We start from the raw sequence: 19,665 nt of genomic DNA, 5'->3' as shown, positions 1-19,665 counted from the left end.
GGGAAAGAGATTGGAGGGATGGTCATAATTTTGGTTTATTCTGTTGATGATGGTCTTTTTTTTGTGTATAAATACGGTGCTTTTGTTGTGATGGATGGAATACTCTTGAGTATTCTTTCATGAAACTTCAGTTTTACATACGTGTGTATTGGGTCTTGGTAAAAAAAAAAAGTTTTTTACTGTGGGTTTGTGTGGTAAAAGTACCTGCTTTAGATAAACACATCCAAGTTTTTAATAACCTTTTGGATTAAGGCAGAGATTTTCGTGTGTGGGAGATGGTAAAAGGACTCTGTCCTCAGTCGCATGTCACTTGGCCAGACTTTGTGCCGGCCTGTGGGATCGAGTGGAGTGGAATCTAAGGGAGGGAGAGAGGACTGGGAGGAGGTAAGCCATCACCACCAGGAGAACTTCATTTCCCAGCAACCGCTTCTCCTTCTGGCCGGAAGTGGGGCGGTCCCCCGAGGAAGAAAGAAACTGCAGAACGAGGCAGTATGGTGGCCGAGAGTTTTAATCCCTTCTTCCCCTTCTTTCTTAGTTCCGCCCAGCCTACATTTCCCAGGAGTCTCCGCGCGTTCTTCCGCTCTACCCTCTGCTCCCAATCTCCCCGCCACTCCCCGGGGGAGGGGAGCGGTTTAGTGCGCCTGCGCGAATCCCTGGCTTGCTGGGAACTGAAGTTCCAGGGACTTATGCAGTCCCCTTTCCGCTGCCCCTGGACGGACTACAAGCCCCTTGATGCACTGCGCGTCGGCGCCCGCGAAGGGAGGGGGGAAGAGAAGAGGAGGGAGGGAGGAGGGAGGAGGAGGAGGAGGGAGCAGGCGGCCGGCGGCGCGGGGGGAGGGGGCCCGGTCCGGGAGTGCGGGAGGCAGTGGTAGAGGGAGGTGGCGGCAGCGGCTAGCGGACTCGAGTCACAACCGGGCCGAGGGAGACACCTCTGTGGAGCGAGGCAGTAGGAGCACCGAGCACCGGAGGCGGCACCGGGATTCCCGGCTCAGGGGAGGGGGGTGCCGGACCGGGAGGAGGGGAGGGGGCGATGCTGGAAGCCATGGCGGAGCCCAGTCCCGAAGGTGAGCTCTCGACCAACACGGAGCGCTGAGCCAGCGGGAGGCAGGCGAGGAATCAATTGGCAAACTTGGAGGTCGAGCCCCGGGGCCCGGCGAGGGAACACGGGGAGGGGGTCGAGGCCTGCCCCTGGAGGTGGCAGAGCGATGAGTTGAGAGACCTTGGAGAAAGAGGAGTGGGAGACCGGGCTGGGGTAGTTGGAGATCAGACAGTGTGTGTTGGGGCGGGGGGGACTGGGAACTGGAAATCTGGAGCTTCGGGGGTTAGGGGCCGAAAGGGCCTCCGGCAGGTTGGGGCCCTGAACCTGTGAGGTTGGAAGAATCGGGGGCTGGGGAGTTGTTGAGGAGGGAGGATGTAGAAGAGGAGTGAGTGAGGAGCCCGGTAGTTCGCCGAGGTGGGGGAGTTTGTGGCGGCGGTGCCGGAGCTCCCGGTAGTTGCCGCCGGAGATAGCCCGGTGATTGTTGGAGGGGTGGGCAGATAGTTGTGGGGAGACGAGGGGGTCTGGGTATTGTCTGCGGTAGAGGGACTTGTACCGGGGGTAGTTGTTGGGAGAGAGAGCGGAGAAGCGAGGAGAGCTGGGTAGTTGTAGGGGCGGTGGGGCGGGGTGGGGTGGGGGGGTTAAGACCGGCGAGTTGCGGCGGGGGGGGGGGAGGTTTGGTCGGCGAGGGTTAGAGCCTAGGAGTTGCGGAGGGTGAGGGAGGCAGCGGCGGCAGCAGCGGCGGTTGCTGTGGAGGGAGAGAGTAGCTGGTTGGGGGGGGGGTTAGAGTTTAGGGGTCCGTAGCCTGGTGACTTGGTGGTGGGTACGGGGGCGGAGGGGGGGCGGCGTCCGGAGAGAGCTCGGAACAGGGCCCGGGGGCCCGGCGGGGAGCCCGAGGAGCTCGAGACGGGGAGGGGCCAAAGCCCCGGATGGGGGCGGAGGGACGGCGAAATTGTGGGGAGCGCGGTATGGGGGGGCAGGTGGGGCTGCGTCCGGGTTAGAGCTCTCTGGTCTGTCCCGGACGCGAAGTGGCGTTGGCTGTGTGTGCCTGTGTGTGTTTAGGTGGGGGTGAGGGGCGCGCCGGGCCTCGTGCTCCAGTAGAAGGGGCCGGAGGGCGGGGAGCGGTTCAGCGTGGTCATCCTGAACCCTGAGGGCTGGCGGGCGGCGTGCGCGGTCTCGGAGGACCCGGGGCTGTAGAGCGCGGCCGCGTAGGAACTCGGGGCTCTGGGCGCGTGTGAAGGACAGGGGCGGGAGGCAGCCCGGGCTCGGTCCGGGGAGCGGTATGGCGGGGTGGGGCGCAAGATCCGAGTAGTCTGGAGTCTAGAGAAACCGTGAGTTGTGGGGGGGGCGGGGCGCCAGGCTCCGGTGGGGGGAAGGGGAGCGCTATAGCGAGGCCTGAGAGGGCGCCGCGCCCAGGCTCCGCCCCTCGCGGGGCGGAAGGGGGAGCAGGGGCGGGTCCAGCACAGCTGGGGGCCTGCTGGCCTGGCTGAGGTACCTGGGAGAGGAGGGGGTTCACTTGGGACCGCCAAGGTTTAGAGGTGGGGTTTTACAGACTCTTTCCTAGTGCCTTGACTCAGCTTTTATTGCTTTCACAGATCCACCTCCGACCCTTAAGCCAGAGACTCAGGTGAGGTTTCCCTTACCCTTGTATCCTAGTGTTGCTGCCAGACCCCCTCCCCCTCTTCTCCCTCTCTTTGCTTCCTACCTTTTCCCGGTTCCTCACTCCAGGGACTATGCCTTTGGGAATGCCCCCTTACACTCCATGTGATACATGTTTCCTTCCTTTCAGCCACCAGAGAAACGGCGGAGAACAATTGAGGATTTCAATAAATTCTGCAGTTTTGTCTTGGCCTATGCCGGTTACATCCCCCCTAGCAAAGAGGTAGGGCCAGAAGGACAAGTGACTTAAAGGTGGTGTCCTAAGACTATAGAGTGGCTGTCGAGCAAAGGGGACTGTATTCCTTTAGAGGAGAAGCCTACCAGACGTTATATTTAAGACTAAGAAAATTGGAAATTCTGGTGGGAAAACTAGTATCTGGGGTGGGGATGGGATTAGTGAAGATAGTGGCTTGAGCAGCAGTTAATTGCTTTGGGGTACTGTATTAACAGGAAGATGCTTTTGGATAAATTTTAGGAAGCTGAAAATGGTAACAAATGAGGCTGTATAGAAACAGAACTGAAGAAACATGGCTCTGGTCTGGGGGATGAAATGCTGCGAAGGCAGTGGGCATTGGGGAGATGGCTAGAATTTGAAGGCACACGTAACATGGAAATGTTCAAGAGGAGATGCTGATGGGAATTGGGATGAGAATAAGTTTTCTGAGTACTGTGAGATTTTGTGGTTTTGACAGAATATTTTGGGGTAGATGCAGTTTGTTTTTTAAGCTGTGTTTCTAGGGGGGCTGAGATGACACTGGGCTGTCTGCTGACCCTGGTCTGTTCCCCCTTTTAAGGAAAGTGACTGGCCAGCTTCTGGCTCCAGCTCTCCATTACGAGGTGAGAGTGCAGCAGACAGTGATGGCTGGGACTCGGCCCCCTCAGATCTCCGAACCATCCAAACCTTTGTTAAGAAAGCAAAGTCATCCAAGAGAAGGGCGGCTCAAGCAGGTCCCACCCAGCCAGGACCCCCAAGGTCCACTTTCTCTCGTCTGCAGGCCCCTGACAGTGCCACCCTGCTTGAGAAGATGAAGCTCAAGGACTCTCTCTTTGATCTAGATGGGCCCAAAATGGCATCTCCACTGTCCCCCACATCCCTGACACATGCCTCCCGGCCCCCTGCTCCTCTCACCCCAGTGCCCCTTTCCCAGGGGGACCTCTCCCAGCCTCCTCGAAAGAAGGACCGAAAGAACCGAAAATTGGGGCCAGGAGGGGGGGCTGGCTTTGGGGTGCTTCGGAGGCCTCGCCCAGCTCCTGGGGATGGGGAAAAGAGGTCTCGAATCAAGAAGAGCAAGAAGCGGAAGTTGAAAAAAGCAGAGCGGGGGGATAGACTCCCACCTCCTGGTCCTCCCCGGGCACCTCCCAGTGATACAGACTCTGAAGAGGAGGAGGAGGAAGAGGAGGAGGAGGAGGAGGAAGAGATGGCAGCAATGGTAGGGGGTGAAGCCCCAGCCCCTGTGCTGCCAACACCCCCTGAGGCTCCTAGGCCCCCTGCCACAGTGCACCCTGAAGGAGCCCCTCCCACTGACAGTGAAAGCAAGGAGGTGGGCAGCACTGAAACAAGCCAAGATGGAGATGCCAGCTCCAGTGAAGGCGAGATGCGGGTCATGGATGAGGACATCATGGTAGAATCAGGTGAGAAGTTTGGGGCCGCCCAGGGGCCGCTGGGAGGATGGGTTTAGGGGTGTTGTGGATCCAAGAGCTCAGGTAGAACGCCAAACCTTCTTTTCCCCAGGTGATGACTCATGGGATCTGATCACGTGTTACTGCCGAAAGCCCTTTGCAGGGCGGCCCATGATTGAGTGCAGCTTGTGTGGGACGTGGATCCACCTCTCCTGTGCTAAGATTAAGAAGACCAATGTCCCTGACTTCTTTTACTGCCAGAAATGCAAAGAACTGCGGCCAGAGGCCAGGCGGTTAGGGGGGCCTCCCAAATCTGGAGAGCCCTGACACCGCCATCTCTAGGCTGGAACTTCCAAATGACATGACTTGGGAACTGAGCCTCAGGGTCCTCAAGCCTATCCCCTGGAGCTTGGATATTGTCCCACTTCAAGGCAGGAATTCCTAAGGGAGACTGGTTTGGAAATGAGTGTCTCACGTTCCTACCCTACCCTTCCTTGCCGCCTTGTGGACTTGAACTCGGACCCATTACATTTGGGGGTGGGAAGCTGTCTGGGTCCCTAGACACTTAATTTCTGTCCCTTGGACCTGCCACCTCTCACTTTCTGGGCCAGGGTTGGAATTGGGATGGAATGGGACAGTTGTCTATAAAACTCTAGTGTAAATATAGCACTCCCGTCCCTCATCTTTTCTTCTCACTCCCCATTTATTCTATACCGGTTGTATTTTTAATTTTGGACTTCCCCTTTTGGGCATGGCAGCTCAGAGGCGGAGTACCAACCAGAGCCTGGCCGAGGCAGGAAGGAAAACAGGTGACGATTCTCTCACTCACCTCTTTTGTTTTTAATAATATTGGCCAGCTGTTTGTACAGACAGCCTGCGTGTTGTAAATAAAGCAGAGTGGGCTCTTTTGTCTTTATAGCCCTCACTGACTGTCCTGCTTGGGAGGGAGGCTTTGGAAGAGCTGGCCGAAGACTGGCTGGAGGTGAAGCTAACCCTCTTTAAAGTCGGGTCTGAAAACAACCGGCTCTGCACCTTTCCCACTGACTGGCCTCCGTTGGTTTGGCCCCACCTCAGCTCCAGTCTAGGACCCCCACAGTCCCTACCCCTCCCCCCACACGCTCGCGGCAGCGGATCACACTTGCTGGGAGCTCCCCGCCTGAGTCGGGTAAAGCGGGGTGGAAGTCGGTTGCCTGCCCCCTGAAGACAGAGACCAGCTTAGCCACGGGACTGGGAGGACGCGGGTGGGGACATATTTGGGGGCGGGGCCGGTGCGGGCTGGGAGACCGTTGCTGAAAGCAGTGGTCACGTGGCGGGGGCGCTAGGCGGAGCCGACCTGTCACGTGACCAGGAGGAGGTCACGTGGCGGAGGGGCGTTAGGAAAGGCGCGAGGTGGGCCGGCTTAGGTCACGTGACATGGGGAGAGATGGGCGGGGCACGGGAGAGCGCTCGCGACGTCGGCGGCGGTGGCGCGCGGCGACGGCTTAGCCCGAGGCTTTGGGTCGCAGCCCCTGGCTGCCCCCTTCACCCCCCTTGCCCCCTGCCGTCTCCTCCCTCGCGCCTCTCTTGCACCGGGTCGGTCCTGTCCGCGCTCGCGTGTCGGTTTGCGGGTGTGCGCAGGCGCGGCGGGGGCGATTAGCCCGGTTGGGTGGGCGGTGGAGCCCGGGAGCGCGCGGGCGAGACCATGGCGGGCAGTGGCGCGGGGGGCGGTGGTGTCGGGGAGACGAAGGTGATTTACCACCTGGATGAAGAAGAGACTCCCTACCTGGTGAAGATCCCTGTACCTGCCGAGCGCATCACCCTCGGCGATTTCAAGAGCGTCCTGCAGCGGCCCGCGGGCGCTAAGTACTTTTTCAAGTCTATGGATCAGGATTTCGGGTGAGCGCGAGGCCTAGACTGGGACCGATGGGGGCTGTGCTGGAGAGGATTGGTCAATATCGAGGGGCACAAGTCTGCTCTGGGCCATGCTTGGATTTTGTGGGCTGTAGTGGAGTAGATTGTGCTATGCTGGTGTAGATTGGATGTCCCAGGGCGAACAAGGTTATGCTTGGACAGATTGAGGCGCACGGAGCTGTAGGAGGACAGACTGGGCTATACTAAACCAGATTAGAGAAGATTAGGCTATACTGGACTAGAGTAGGGCTCACTGGTTTGTTTTGGGATATTCTGGACTGTGCTGAGGTGGATTCATCTATCCTTTGGCAATTTAGTACATTCTGAGCAGTCCTGTGGCGCCCAGGCTGTGTAGGATATTGTGGAATCTCCAGATGTGGATTGGGCTATACTGGGGCCACTTGGGACATTTTGGCCCGTACTACAGCATACGGGATTGGTTAGAGTGCTGTATTGGGATGTTTTAGGCTGCCCTGGAGTAGATTAGGCTATCGTGGAGAAACTTGGACCATTCTGATCTCTGCTGGGTTGTGTTGGTTGACCTTAGTTTTTGTTGGGACCTAGTTTTTATTGGACACAGTACAGGGGCAGACAGGCTGTTGGGGTCTCTCCTGGTACAGACAGCTGTATTGGGATATTCTAGTCTATATTGGTACAGACAGCTGCATGTGGAGACATTCTAGGCGGTGCTAGAATAGATTAGGCTATCCTGGGGTAGTTTGGGACATTCTGGGCTAGACTGGGACTTTAAATAATGCAGAGTAAGCCCTTTTGTGTTTATAGCATTTGTGATTGAGTCCTCTAGGTCCACAACCTCTGCTCAGGCTGGTTTAGGCTGGGATCACCTTGGTTCTAGGAGAGCTGAACAGACTGGGCTCTATGTAGAACGATTGTTGGACTTTGGGAAAGTGGTCTGTCTTGGGAGTTACCTTGGATTTACTTTATTTTATTGGGGAAGATTAGCCCTGAGCTAACATCTGCTGCCAATCCTCTTTTTTTTTTTTGCTGAGGAAGACTGGTTCTCAGCAAACATCCATGCCCATCTTCATCTACTTTATATGTGGGACACCTGCCACAGCATGACTTGATAAGTGGTATGTAGGTCCCCCAGGACGTGAACCGGCAAACCCTTTGCCGCCAAAGCATAACATGCAAACTTAACCGCTATGCCACCGTGCTGGCCCCTACCTTGGATTTAAATCAAGGTTCTTCTGTTTGTCAGCAGTGTAATCTTGCATAGTTAAACTTTTGTGCCTCGATCTCATCTGTGAAATAAAGATCAGAGTAAAATGTCTAGCACAGGTGCATGGCAAATGGTAATTGTCATTATCAGTATTGAGTCTGACTAGTCCATCAACCAGGTTATGGTGATATAGTATAGAACAACTTGGCAGGCTGGACTGTGCTGAGACTGGATTATGTTGTGAAGAGTACTACTTTGTGCTGAGACAGATTGGTAGTGACTGGGCTATGTTGTCACATTGATAGCAAATGGGATTAAGTTGGCATGTATTCAGGCTCCTAGAACCATTTTAGGTTAAAGGGTTGTTCAGTCTTAATTTGGGAGTGAGGATGTGTACGTATGAGAGAGTCTGTTCAGGGCAGAGAGTCTCATAGTTCATATGTTGATTCCTTTAGCCGACAAGTATTTGCTAATGCTTACCATGTGTCAGGTACTTTGCTGTGAGGCCAGCACGTGGTGTTGAACAGAATAGGCCTTAGTGATTTCAGGTGGTGGTTGGGAAGAAGGGGCAAGTCCAGTCCATCACAAGGAACCCATGGGAGTGATGGTCCCCAGCGTTGGGCTTTGGGGTCTGTCAGGTGGAGCTGATTGCTTAGTGCAGAGTTTTGTGCCAGGCGAAGCACAGGGGAGTGGGAAGCAGCTTCCCCTCTCCTCGGGAGCTTTCAGCCTGGTGAGGAAGTACTATTCTTTGGTCTATTGGATGTTTTTACCTAGGCAGAGACAGCACATTTGGATTGTTCTCTGGAAGTGAGGTAGAGTAAGGAAAGCATAAGAGTGGAGACTTAGATGAGGACCAAAGCCTATTTTAGGAAGGTGTGTGAGGAACAGGGTAGAGGCTATGGGGGAGGCTGCCAGCAAGGCTCCTGAGGTTAGACAGATATACTGGGCAGCTGGGGTAACATCAGGAGATGACTTTTGAAACTGGACTGAGAGATTTGAGTCAGACTCAAGGAAATCTTTGGAGCAGCATTGATCCTCTGAGGATGAGCTGGGGAGAGAAGGAGAAATAAGGAAAAGGAATCGCTTAGTGATTTCCTAGGTGTAAAAGCAAGGTGTTTCAATGTAACAGAAGAGGACTTGGACAGGGTGAGAGAAAGTCCACGTCCTTGAGCTGGATGAAGATTGGGAGAAACTTTGAATGGGGACGGGAGTCGGGTGAGCTAGTCTAGTCTCACTGACTTTTTTTTTCCTTGGTAAGGAAGATTGACCCTGAACTAACATCTGTTGCCAGTCTTCTTCTCTTGCTTGAGGAGGATTGTTGCTGAGCTGACATCTGTGCCAGTCTTCCTCTATTTTGTATGTGGGACACCGCCACAGCATGCCTTGACGAGTGGTGTGTAGGTCCACGCCTACAAACCCTGGGCCGCTGAAGCAGAGTGCACGAACTTAACCAGTATGTCACTGGGCTGGCCCCAAGTCTCATTGACTTTTATCCCATCTCTTGGCAGGGTGGTGAAGGAAGAAATTTCTGATGACAATGCCCGCCTTCCCTGCTTCAACGGAAGGGTGGTGTCCTGGGTAAGGGGCTCTGGCTCTGAGGGCCCAGTCCCTGCTTTTGTTGCCAGGCTCCTCCAAGCCTCAGTCTGTTCTGTAGCTCTCCCCCTGCTCAGTTGTTGGAGGTCCTGGCTCTTTGCTTCCGTGCTTCTCTGGAGGGCCAGCTGGAGTCCCTCAGCCTTCTTCTGAAGCCTCTACTGCTTGCCCTACAGCTTTTTTGTATTTTTCCTCAGGCTCTCTCAGACCCTGTCCCCTTTTCTAGTCCTTTCCCTTGCTTCCATCTCATACAGCCCCTTCCCCACTGAGCCATTTTTTATCACTTGCACTCTTCTAGCTAGTGTCATCAGATAACCCCCAACCCGAGATGACTCCCCCCCCGACCCATGAGCCTCGGATGGAACTGGCACCTCCACCCCCACCATTACCCCCTTTGCCACCGGAGAGGACCAGTGGCATTGGGGATTCTAGGCCTCCGTCCTTCCAGTGAGTTCTTGGATTCTTGAGCCCCGGGGGGGAGGTGAGGAGGGAATCCAAGCCCCTGGGAGGGGAAGCTGACTATTTGGAGCCTTGTCCCACTGATGTGGGTTGGAAACCATCTCTGCCCATCTAGCCCTAATGTGTCCAGCAGCCGGGAAAATCTGGAGCCCGAGACGGAAACAGAGTCAGTAGTGTCTCTGAGGCGGGAGCGACCTCGCAGGAGAGACAGCAGTGAGCATGGCGGTGAGGGGGGCCGGCCCTGAGGCTGGGGAGAAGGGGTTGGGTCAGACCCCAACCTTGATGAAGGTAAGGAACATGAGGTCTGGTTCCTGAGGTTCCTGTTCATGCTTAGCTGGGGGCCACAGGCCCAGCGGCCCCTCGAGGCTGGAGCGCCACCTGGCTGGGTACGAGAGCTCCTCAACCCTCATGACCAGTGAGCTGGAAAGCACTAGCCTGGGGGACTCGGACGAGGACGACACCATGAGCAGGTATGGCTCCACACATGTCTCCCCAGGGCACGAGCCCTCTCTCTTCCCTCCTTCTAGCCAATCTGCCTGTCCTTTCTCTTGGCCCCATGACCACCACTGCCTGCGACTGCTCCCCTTCCCAACCTCCTGACAGGTTCAGCAGCTCCACAGAGCAGAGCAGTGCCTCCCGCCTCCTCAAGCGCCACCGGCGGCGGAGGAAACAGCGGCCACCCCGCCTGGAGAGGGTGAGAGGCTTCTCATGGGACAGTGGGCCTTGGAGAAGGTAGGGGCGTGGGCCTTGGTTTAGGGCGTACAGGGCACAGACTGTGAGAATCCTAGGGCTTATCCCTGGGTTGTTGAAGGCGGTCCAGCTCCTTCCCCTTTTCCCACCACAGACCTCATCCTTCAGCAGTGTCACCGATTCCACTATGTCTCTCAACATCATCACAGTCACACTCAACATGGGTATGGAGGGAACCTGGGGCTGAGGGGCTGGGGAGGACCCGATCTCCAGGGCTCCTGGAGGTTTTGTGGCTGGAGCTTCCCTTGTCACATGGACTCCCTCCACAGAGAAGTACAATTTCCTGGGCATCTCCATTGTGGGCCAAAGCAATGAGCGGGGAGACGGTGGCATCTACATTGGCTCCATCATGAAGGGTGGGGCCGTGGCGGCTGACGGGCGCATCGAGCCTGGGGACATGCTTTTGCAGGTGTGCTGGGGTAGGGCCACCGGCGCTGACTCGGGCAGGGGCTCTCAGCCTCTCCCACCCTCCCTCTGATCCACTTCGCCTCATTTCCAGGTCAATGACATGAACTTTGAGAACATGAGCAATGATGATGCGGTGCGGGTGCTGAGGGACATCGTGCATAAGCCGGGGTAAGCCTCTGAGCTGGTCTCAGGTCCTCTGTCCTCTTGTCTTTCCTTTCCACCTTTTGTTTTATGATTTTAAAAAGTGGTGAAACATAACACGTATCTAAAAAGCACACAAAACAAAAATGCGTAACTTGTACAGTGAATGAGTGCCCATGTCACCACCACCTAGGTCATGAAATAGAAGGTTACTGATATCCCAGAAGTCCCCCCCCAGTGTCCCTTCCTGCTCCCACCCTCCTCGCTCCCCCCAGAGGTGATAACCACTCTCCTGACTTGTTTGGTCATCACCTTGAGGCAGAAAATCTGCTCTTCACTTGGTTGTTTTACTGCCCATGCATGTGTCCTTAACGACATGGTTTAGTTTTACCTGTTTTGGGATTTTCTCTCAATGGAACTGTACGGCCTGTCTTCTCTTGTCTCACTCAGTAATATGTTTTTAAGAGTTATCCATGTTGGTGACTCACCCACATTGTGGAGCCTTCCACCCTCACTTTCTCTGGCCCAGCCTTGTCTGTGCTCTTTTCTTCTCTCCCTCTCTCTGTCCCTCACCCCATTCTCGCTCCAGGCCTCCGCCCTCCTGAGGCCTCTCCCCCTACCCCTGCTTGAGCAGCCTCCTCTTCCCCACAGCCCCATCGTGCTGACTGTGGCCAAGTGCTGGGATCCCTCTCCCCAGGCCTATTTCACTCTTCCCCGAAGTGAGTGATGCCCGGGAAGGCCTACAGCTGAGGACGGGAGAGCTGGGAGCTGGGGCTGTGTCCTGGGGAATGGGTGGAGGAGGGTCAAGGTGGAGGTGAGATGGGGTCTGAGTCAAGGAGGGACAGGGCTGGCCCTTTGGGACTGGGAAATGATCATTTTGGTGGCCTTCTCTGTTCCAGATGAGCCCATCCAGCCAATTGACCCTGCTGCTTGGGTTTCACACTCTGCTGCGCTGACAGGCACCTTCCCAGCCTATCCAGGATCCTCGTCCATGAGCACCATTACATCTGGGTCCTCTCTGCCTGATGGTGAGCCCCGGGCCTGTCTTATCCCACCCTCCCTGGAGAACTCCTCCCTACAATGGTGTGACTCTGCTACTCCTTGGAGGTGGGCCCTACCTCTGATTTCTCATTGTCTCCTCTGTCAGGCTGTGAGGGCCGGGGTCTCTCCATCCACACAGACATGGCATCTGTGACCAAAGCCATGGCAGCTCCAGAGTCTGGGCTGGAAGTTCGGGACCGCATGTGGCTCAAGATCACCATCCCTAATGCCTTTCTGGGTATGGTTGGGCCCTCGGCATATGGCCTGGGAAGGAGGGTAGGTGGAGGAGACCAAAGCTGGGACTCGCCCAGGCAGGGGTGAAGCAAGAGCTGGGGAGGAGAACCTGAGGCCTTTTTCTGCTCTGGGCGATCCCAGGCTCGGATGTGGTTGACTGGCTCTACCATCACGTGGAGGGCTTTCCTGAGCGGCGGGAGGCCCGCAAGTATGCCAGTGGGCTCCTCAAGGCAGGCCTCATCCGACACACCGTAAACAAGATCACCTTCTCTGAGCAGTGCTATTATGTCTTTGGAGACCTCAGCGGCGGCTGTGAGAGTTGTGAGTCCCCCTGTCCTGGCCCTGGGAGAGCATTTCTGGCTGCCTCTCCAACCCCAGACCTTGCCCAGAAACCAGCCAGGGCCACCATAGATGGTTGAGCAGTATGGCCGATGGGGCACGTGGGGGCTGACATCCACCCACAATCGATAGGTTGGACAAGCCATGCCTTGTGGGCTAGGCTGTGTCTGTTGGGGGGAGGGGTACTTCTTCCTGAGTCTCGTAAGCATATGGGACTTGTGGTGGCCCTGGCTGTGTTCCTGCCCTGATGGCAGTGGCAGGTGGGGAATTTCCTGTCAGAGGCCCCTGTCATCCCCCATTTTAATTCCCATCATGGATGGTTCTGGAGAAACGATTCCCAGTTCCTCTTCGTTCAGTGTCTTGGGGTCCTGACCTCTCGAAGCAGTGAGTCTTTGTCTGTTCTTTTACTTTCCAGACCTAGTTAACTTGTCTCTAAATGACAACGATGGCTCCAGTGGGGCTTCGGACCAGGACACCTTGGCTCCTCTCCCTGGGGCTACCCCCTGGCCCCTGCTGCCCACCTTCTCCTACCAGTACCCAGCCCCACACCCATACAGCCCCCAGCCCCCACCCTACCATGAGCTCTCATCCTATACCTATGGTGGAGGCAGTGCCAGCAGCCAGCACAGTGAGGGTAAGTCGCCACCAGATACCCATGCAGCCAGGGTCTGGGGAGGGGCGAGGGGAAACCAAGGAAGAGAGGCTGGAGCAAGGGCTGGGGAGGCTGAGGGACTCTGGGCTAGGGCTCAGTTGCCCCCATCCCCTCTCCCCCAACAGGGAGCCGGAGCAGTGGGTCAACACGAAGCGATGGGGGGGCAGGGCGCACAGGGAGGCCTGAGGAGCGGGCCCCCGAGTCCAAGTCCGGCAGTGGCAGTGAGTCTGAGCCTTCCAGCCGCGGGGGAAGCCTTCGGCGGGGCGGGGAATCTGGCGGGACTGGCGATGGGGGCCCTCCCCCATCTAGGGGCTCGCCAGGGGGTGCTCCCAATCTTCGAGCCCACGCAGGTCTCCATCCCTATGGACCACCCCCTGGCATGACCCTTCCCTATAACCCCATGATGGTGGTCATGATGCCCCCACCCCCACCCCCTGTCCCTCCAGCAGTGCAGCCCCCAGGGGCCCCTCCAGTCAGAGACCTGGGTTCGGTACCCCCAGAGCTAACAGCCAGCCGCCAAAGTTTCCACATGGCCATGGGCAACCCCAGTGAGTTCTTTGTGGATGTCATGTAGAGCCCACAGTGGGGCCATGTTGGATTTCCACTCTTGGCCTGCCCAGTCATTGTTTGGTGCTCCTGTCCTGTGATTGGGTGTCTTGTCATGCGCTCATTACTCCTCTCTGGTGCCTGGGCTCAGCCTGTCCTGTGGGCTGCTGCCTGCTAGGAGGTTGTTGCCACTGTGACTTTTACCAGCAGTGCCTGGTTGCCCCCCTTTCCTCAGGGGTGTACAAGGGACCTTTGGTGATTTTTAGCTTTATTGTTTTTTGTAAGCCTTTTTGGGGTTAAAATAGACTTACGTTTTTTGAACTATTTTTTTAGTGGACCTTTCCTCTTTTATATGAAGAATTCCCCGTCTCCTGGGCCCCTTCTTCTCACCCCAAAATGTGACCACCTCCTCCATTTGTCCAGTCGACTCTGTCCTGCACAGGGCGGAGGATGGTCAGTGGTACCTGGGAGGAGGAAGGGGTTGGCTACCCTAGACAGCAGTCAAAGGAGCTCCGGTATTTGGTATCTGGGGGCCGTGTAGCTGCTTCTGTTATTCTATTTATTTTAGTTACTTGTATAAAACACCAAATAAAGCAATAGGGGCAAACTCCCCACGCCTCTGGCTCCTTTCTTTGGGAGGGAGGCAGGCAGAGAGGGAGAGGACTGAGACACTGTAGCAAAGCATGACTCCTTACGAACTTTATTTGTGAGGCAGTAACTGCTCCCTGTGAGAGCAGGCACGGTCTGGGGGCAAGGGCCCCTTCAAGGCAGAACCAAGGCCTGCAAGAAAGGGGCCTGGGCTTTGGCTTGAGAGAAGGCACATTCCGGGCCAGGCCCTGGCTGCGAGTGTTCAGAAGCCAAGGGGGTTGCTGGTGACCACGCCACCCCGCTCCACCAAGGCCTTGGAGATACTTTTGAAGTTACGGAAGAGCTCCTGCTGCTGGGGGTCAGACTGCAGAGCAGCCATGGTCTCCCGGATCCGGGCTGCAGCCTGGGGAGAGGGAAGGAGGGGTTCGGGCCTGTGCCTTGAGCCCCCCACCTGTACTTGGTAACCCTGAATCTCACCTCAATACACCAGCTGTCACACAGCATTTTCTCATGCTGGGCTGTGGGGTGGCCCTCACTCAGGGATCTTGAGGCCCTGGTGGGAAGCAGGAGAAAACAAATCTAGGCTGTGACCCTGGCCCAGGACCCCCCTGTGGCTCAGGCCTCCTACACTGCCGCCTCACCTGGACAGAACCACCACCATGGCATAGAGGTCAATGGCACTGTCTGCCAGACGCTGCAGCAGAAACTGTTCATCTGTCAGGTAGATGGGACGGGGTGGGGAGGGCATCAGTTGGAGGGAGAGGAAAAGGAGGGGAGGGGATGGGGTAGAGCTCACTCACTGACAATCTCCTTCTTGTGTTTTATCAGTTTAGCCTCCACCACGGTGGCAAACTGCTCCAGAGCCTGCACTGCCTGTAGAGATGGGGAACGCATTTAGGGCTCAGAAGGGGGAAGCGCCATCAGCCCTATGATGCAGGCTGTCCCTCCTCCCTTGACTACTTACCAGCTCACCGCTCCGACTCAAATCCGGATGGACGATTCCACTGAGACTCAGACCACTGCCCATCCCTGCCCGCCTTAAAGGAAGAGGAAGAGTGACTGGTTAGTTGCCATACACTGCTCGGCCCAGCCCTGCCCTGGCCTGGCCCCTAAGCTTACCGCTTCAGCTGTTTGCCTGCCTCTCCTAGCAGGAGGCCGGCATTCCCAAAAGGATTCTTTAGAGCACTGCCAAGCTTAGAGAGTTCCTTTCCTTTATTCTGTGGGGAAGGATGGTCCAACAGTCAGGACTTGCTGTCCTCCCTACATCTCCCCCCTCATTCTTCTCCCTCTTACCATACAGCCCTGCAGAGCCACAAACAGCCGGAGAATGTCGTTCGTCCCCTCAAAGATCCGGAAGATGCGAAGATCTCGGAGCACGCGCTCTACCCCAGCCTCCTACCATAGGGGAAGACACATCACCTGCCCCTGCTGAGATGTGCCTGTCTACTCCTCCAGGCCCAACTGTGGCTACCCCAAACAGAGAACCATCTTGTACCTTCATGAAGCCCATGCCTCCCATGATTTGGATGCATTCATCCGTCACCTGCCAGGCTGCCTCCTAGGGACAAAGAACCACATAAGATTGGTTTTGGAGCCAGCTCCTGAACTGGCCTCTGCCTCCCTGTGGGCCTGGGACCTCACCGAGCCAAAGATTTTGCTGATGGCAGCCTCTATCTGGAAGTCCGTGGATCCTTGGTCCATGTTGGCACTCACCATGTAAGCCATGGACTGAGGTTGCATGGTTGATATGGGAAGGAAAATGGAAAAGGGCTGCATCAGACTGGACTGATGCCCCAACTCTCCTAGACCAGGTCTGCCCTAGCTCCCTGTGGCCCTTGCCTTCACCTTCTAACTCCACGTGTCAGGCACATCAAATTATTTGGTCCTGAGTCACTTCATAAGGGCCTTCTAGGATTTGATTTCTTGAAAGGGGTGAAGAGGTAAGGGTGGGGGAGGGGGCAGAATAAACCTCAGGTACCTCTGGAAGCACCTCAGCAGAACAGCATGGCTCTCCCTATTCTGCAGAAGCTGAGCTGACTATGCCTCCCCGCATCCCCTAGGGCATTGGTGTAAAGCTGGAGACCCACTGCCCCAGGTGCTGCTGGGGGTTGTAGTCTAAACCGACCTGGAAGAAGGCACAGGGCTCTGGGGAGAGAGTGGTGGGGCAGCCCTCACCTCAGTCACATACTGTAGCATAGCCATCCGGGCCAGCTTCTCCTGGATTATCCCAAAGTTGTGAATTTTCTCCCCAAACTGGGTACGATTAGCAGCATGATCCACCTGGAAGAGGACACGTGTATCCCACTGTGGTTCTCTAGTCTCCTCTCCCCAGGAAGGGGTGGGGCTGGGCTTGGAGGGAGGGACTATGGCCACAGCCAAGAGTTCAGTCCACGCTGGAGGGAAACGTAAGCTATCTGGTCTGGAGCTGCTGGTGGACGAGGGGTCTCTCATGGAGGGAGTGCCTGCAAGGGAAGAGGGATACCTGGAAAGGGGGACAGTGGGATTTAGATTCAGGCTAGCTAGGGACTCAGGCAGAGTACTCACCGCTTTAGCAATGATGCCCTTCATGGTGCCTGCAAGGGCCGCAGCCATGCCAAACCTTCCATTATTAAGAATGTGCATGGCGACCTTGAAGCCGCCCCCCACTTCACCCAGCACGTTGTCTGACGGCATCCGTACTCCATCAAAGTACACCTCTGCAGTGTTCGAGGCCTTGATGCCCATCTTCTCCTCAGGGGGTCCGCTGTGACAGGGCAGGGTGGAGAAACAGAGCTGTGTTCAACAAGTTGCTGCTGGGGGGGGACTGCCACTTCATTCCTTATGAACCAGGGAGGAACTACAACTCCCAGCCTGTAAGAGGGTGCAGGCAACAGTTCCTGTGCCCACAGGGCTCAGGAAGCCTGGCTCTATCCTGCTGTCATGTGTTGGGCTCACTGGTTGCTGGAGCCAAAGCTTTAGATCAGTTCCATACATGTTAGTCCCAAAGGGAACACACTGTTCAGCTGGTCTGGCTTTTGCACACATCCCCAGGGTGACCTTTAACAGCTGTCTGCCCTGGAGCTCAGTGCTGCCCCCTCCCTGGCTCGACCTTCCTTCCCAAGCCCACTCACTGGGTAACACCTCCAAAGCTCTTCTCCACCACAAAAGCTGTGATCTTCTCCTTCACGGCTCCTGTGGCTGCATCTGTAACTGGTGTCTTGGCAAAGACTGTGAAGATATCTGCCAGGCCCCCATTACTGTGGAAAAATGAGGAGCAGTCAAGGACTGCCGGTGGCGGACTGAGAGCAGTGGGGCCTGGAATTGGGCAGAGGTGGAGAGGAGGCGGAAGATGGGAAGAAGATTGCCTGATCCAAATCTTGCTTCCATTGAGGGTATAATATTTTCCACAGGGGCTGGGCACAGCTGAGCTTCGGATGGAGGCTGCATCAGACCCACTCGAGGGCTCGGTTAGACAGAAAGCAGCTATAGTCTCCCCTGTTTGAGAGAGAGCTCCTTTACACCGGGTCCTGATGGCCATTAAAGGCCCTTCAGTGTCCCCCCTGCCCACAGGCAACATTCAGTCTCTTCACATTTCCCCACCAGCACACTGATGCCTTCCCAGAATCTCCCCCAGCCGACACTGCCAGCTATACGGTGATAAGTACCACCGGCCTAATTTCTGTCAAGCCCAGGACACCCCCAACCCCTGGGTCTCCTAGGGCTGCCTCACCAGATGCCAGTTTGGGGAGGTATTTTTCTTTCTGAGCCTTCGTGCCAAAGAGCAGGATGCCTTTGAAACCGATGCTCTGATGGGCCCCCAGAGTGATGCCCACGCCAAGGTCGTGCATACCCACGATCTCCACCAAGCGGGCGTACTGGAGGGGAAGCGGGCATCTGAGGTCGTAACTGGCTGCATGGGGACCTGCCCTTAGCAGAAAAGTGTGAGCAACACAGCAAGGCTTGACCTGGGCATCCCCAGAAAGTGAGTGGAGAGAGGAAGTGGGACCATGGCAGAAAAAGACACTCGAGTCAGTCCAGGTCTTAGTGGGAAGGAGGCTTCCACCCTGTTGTCAGGCATTCCCCACCTCAGAGATTCATTAAGACGTGGGAACCTGGGTAGGGTCCACGTTCCTAGGAGACTGCATGTAATTTGGTGTTATATATGGAGGGGGTGTGTACACATCAGGGAGAGTCAACATCTCACAGGCCCCCAGGGCAGTTGCTTGGTAGACACCTTAAGCCCAGGGATAAGGAAGCAGCTGAATCTGCCAAGCTCCAGTAGACCTGGACACTGGGAAGTGACTGATGTGGCTTCCTCACCTGGGTGTTGCAGAGGCCCACGCCGCCCAGCTCACTGGGCACTTGCAGACCAAAGGCCCCCAGGTCCTTGAGGCCCTGCATAGTGGTCTCCTCCACCTGCTTCAGCATGTCATTCTTGGCAGGATCGTTCACCTCCTAGGGAGGCATGGGATTCCACAAGCTCCTTAACATCTCCTACCCTGTCAGGGACCAACCCTGTAGTCCCCAGTCAGTCATTCCTCACCTCAAAGAAACGGGACACAGGTCCCACCAGCTCTTTGAGAAACTGGGTCTGCTCTTCATTGAGCACTGTGGGTGGGTGGAGAAGACAGATGAGCAGGTCAGACCAGAGTGTCGGGAGAAACTGCTCTGTTTCATCCACCTCTGGCTATCCCTTCCCTTACCGGATGGGTATGGAAACACCTGGTCTGTGGTGAGCTGGCCCTTGAACATCCCCGCAGCAAACGACTTAGATTCCTGCGAAGGGAGAATGGGGGTTTCAGGGAGCTGTCGGGTGGGCTCCCCTGCTTAGCTCCTCCGGGCCTGGAGGTCACATACCGCCTTGGCCTGTTTTCCACTGGTCGAAGTCTCAGAGGAGACGGAATCTGACTTGTCCAGAACAGCCTGGGCAAAGGGGTAGTTAGGCCAGAGAAGAGGGTTCCGAAGTGCCAAGGAGAGCCCAGGGGAAGAGCTGGGTCCCGGGGAGGATGGATCCGGCCACTTTTCCCCTAGTTTCATCCCGGGTCACCCTGATCTGCCCTTTCCCCTACATTCGGCGCCAGGCCAGTCAGCAGACGACCGGGACGACCGGGACGAAGAGGGAGACCCCTGCCGGCGGCGGCTAGGTGGGAGCTGGGGCAGACTCCTCCTACTACGCCCCGCTCCCAAGGCTGCCGTCACTTACCTGAGTGGCCCCACTGGCATAGGATCGCTGGGCAGGGCCGGGCCGGGGCTGCCCCAGGAGCGCGCTGGGCCGCGAGCTATGGGGAGGAGGGGGCTCGGTTCTGGCACGGTCCCCACGCCCCCTGCCCCCCGTTCCTCCTGTCATATACGCACCTTCCGCCACCCAACCTCAGCAGCTGCCGCCCCACGCTAGGGGCCATCCTTGCCGCCTGCATCTCCGGCAGCCGCTGCCTCGAAGGCTGACCTGGAGCTCTCGCCCGGTCCCCAAGTCTAGGTTCCCCATCCGTGACTCACTCTCCACAATGCACCGGGAGGCGGGCGGGCGGGGCTTCCGGTCGCCGGGGCATG

At 56.6% G+C, this 19,665-nt stretch overlaps 3 protein-coding genes and 1 non-coding gene across 9 annotated transcripts; 3 read left to right on the top strand and 1 right to left on the bottom strand.

Annotated features, from left to right (window-relative positions):
* Positions 1-782: 782 nt before the first annotated feature.
* PHF23 (PHD finger protein 23) lies at positions 783-5,233 on the top strand. 2 transcript variants are annotated; one of them, XM_023653416.2, is made up of 5 exons: positions 783-1,064; positions 2,632-2,663; positions 2,826-2,918; positions 3,490-4,327; positions 4,428-5,233. In XM_023653416.2, the coding sequence occupies exons 1-5, from the start codon at positions 1,031-1,033 to the stop codon at positions 4,640-4,642; spliced, it is 1,212 nt and encodes a 403-aa protein (XP_023509184.1). In that variant the 5' UTR covers positions 783-1,030; the 3' UTR covers positions 4,643-5,233. The 2 variants fall into 2 exon arrangements, with proteins under 2 accessions (XP_023509184.1, XP_070084037.1); XM_070227936.1 differs by lacking the exon at positions 783-1,064 and adding an exon at positions 1,936-2,002.
* A 287-nt stretch (positions 5,234-5,520) lies between these two features.
* On the top strand, positions 5,521-14,158 carry DVL2 (dishevelled segment polarity protein 2). Of its 2 annotated transcripts, none has more exons than XM_001504764.7 (15): positions 5,521-6,190; positions 8,897-8,966; positions 9,277-9,425; positions 9,553-9,662; positions 9,772-9,907; positions 10,041-10,131; positions 10,282-10,351; positions 10,457-10,596; positions 10,687-10,763; positions 11,388-11,455; positions 11,636-11,764; positions 11,884-12,015; positions 12,153-12,332; positions 12,766-12,984; positions 13,128-14,158. In XM_001504764.7, exons 1-15 carry the CDS (start codon positions 5,997-5,999, stop codon positions 13,574-13,576), a joined length of 2,214 nt encoding a protein of 737 aa, XP_001504814.1. In that variant the 5' UTR covers positions 5,521-5,996; the 3' UTR covers positions 13,577-14,158. The 2 variants fall into 2 exon arrangements, with proteins under 2 accessions (XP_001504814.1, XP_005597792.1); XM_005597735.4 differs by having other exon boundaries at positions 5,643-6,190; positions 9,553-9,650.
* A 74-nt stretch (positions 14,159-14,232) lies between these two features.
* On the bottom strand, positions 14,233-19,654 carry ACADVL (acyl-CoA dehydrogenase very long chain). Of its 4 annotated transcripts, XM_001504761.6 has the most exons (20): positions 19,471-19,654; positions 19,319-19,394; positions 18,973-19,038; positions 18,819-18,891; positions 18,659-18,723; positions 18,436-18,570; positions 17,846-17,990; positions 17,481-17,610; positions 17,247-17,372; positions 16,681-16,879; positions 16,312-16,416; positions 15,778-15,864; positions 15,632-15,694; positions 15,430-15,531; positions 15,256-15,353; positions 15,101-15,173; positions 14,937-15,009; positions 14,778-14,850; positions 14,614-14,689; positions 14,233-14,539 (listed from the first exon to the last, which is right to left on the bottom strand). In XM_001504761.6, the coding sequence occupies exons 1-20, from the start codon at positions 19,530-19,532 to the stop codon at positions 14,399-14,401; spliced, it is 1,968 nt and encodes a 655-aa protein (XP_001504811.2). In that variant the 5' UTR covers positions 19,533-19,654; the 3' UTR covers positions 14,233-14,398. The 4 variants fall into 4 exon arrangements, 2 of the variants coding, with proteins under 2 accessions (XP_001504811.2, XP_001504812.2); XR_011423440.1 differs by lacking the exon at positions 14,778-14,850 and having other exon boundaries at positions 19,471-19,636; XM_001504762.6 differs by lacking the exon at positions 18,973-19,038 and having other exon boundaries at positions 19,471-19,649.
* MIR324 (microRNA mir-324) lies at positions 16,170-16,252 on the top strand. The gene has a single exon (NR_032908.1). It is a non-coding gene; the product is annotated as a microRNA mir-324 (primary transcript).
* Positions 19,655-19,665: the final 11 nt, after the last annotated feature.

This window comes from Equus caballus, chromosome 11 (genome assembly GCF_041296265.1).
Source record: "Equus caballus isolate H_3958 breed thoroughbred chromosome 11, TB-T2T, whole genome shotgun sequence".
Lineage (NCBI taxonomy): Eukaryota > Metazoa > Chordata > Mammalia > Perissodactyla > Equidae > Equus > Equus caballus.
The sequence above is the reverse complement of the archived record's forward strand: the minus strand, read 5'-3'. Positions and strand labels throughout refer to the sequence as shown.

Coding starts and splice junctions, on each gene's coding strand:
- PHF23 (XM_070227936.1), top strand. CDS start 1,966: ATGGGGGCGGAGGGACGGCGAAATTGTGGGGAGCGCG. Junction 2,919..3,489: donor ACATCCCCCCTAGCAAAGAG/GTAGGGCCAGAA, acceptor CCCCCTTTTAAG/GAAAGTGACTGGCCAGCTTC. Junction 4,328..4,427: donor GGACATCATGGTAGAATCAG/GTGAGAAGTTTG, acceptor TCTTTTCCCCAG/GTGATGACTCATGGGATCTG.
- DVL2 (XM_001504764.7), top strand. CDS start 5,997: ATGGCGGGCAGTGGCGCGGGGGGCGGTGGTGTCGGGGAGACGAAGGTG. Junction 9,426..9,552: donor TCTAGGCCTCCGTCCTTCCA/GTGAGTTCTTGG, acceptor CTGCCCATCTAG/CCCTAATGTGTCCAGCAGCC. Junction 11,765..11,883: donor TGGGTCCTCTCTGCCTGATG/GTGAGCCCCGGG, acceptor CTCCTCTGTCAG/GCTGTGAGGGCCGGGGTCTC.
- ACADVL (XM_001504761.6), bottom strand. CDS start 19,532: ATGCAGGCGGCAAGGATGGCCCCTAGCGTGGGGCGGCAGCTGCTGAGG. Junction 18,892..18,972: donor GTGGAAAACAGGCCAAGGCG/GTATGTGACCTC, acceptor CTCCCTTCGCAG/GAATCTAAGTCGTTTGCTGC. Junction 15,010..15,100: donor TGAGTCGGAGCGGTGAGCTG/GTAAGTAGTCAA, acceptor CCATCTCTACAG/GCAGTGCAGGCTCTGGAGCA.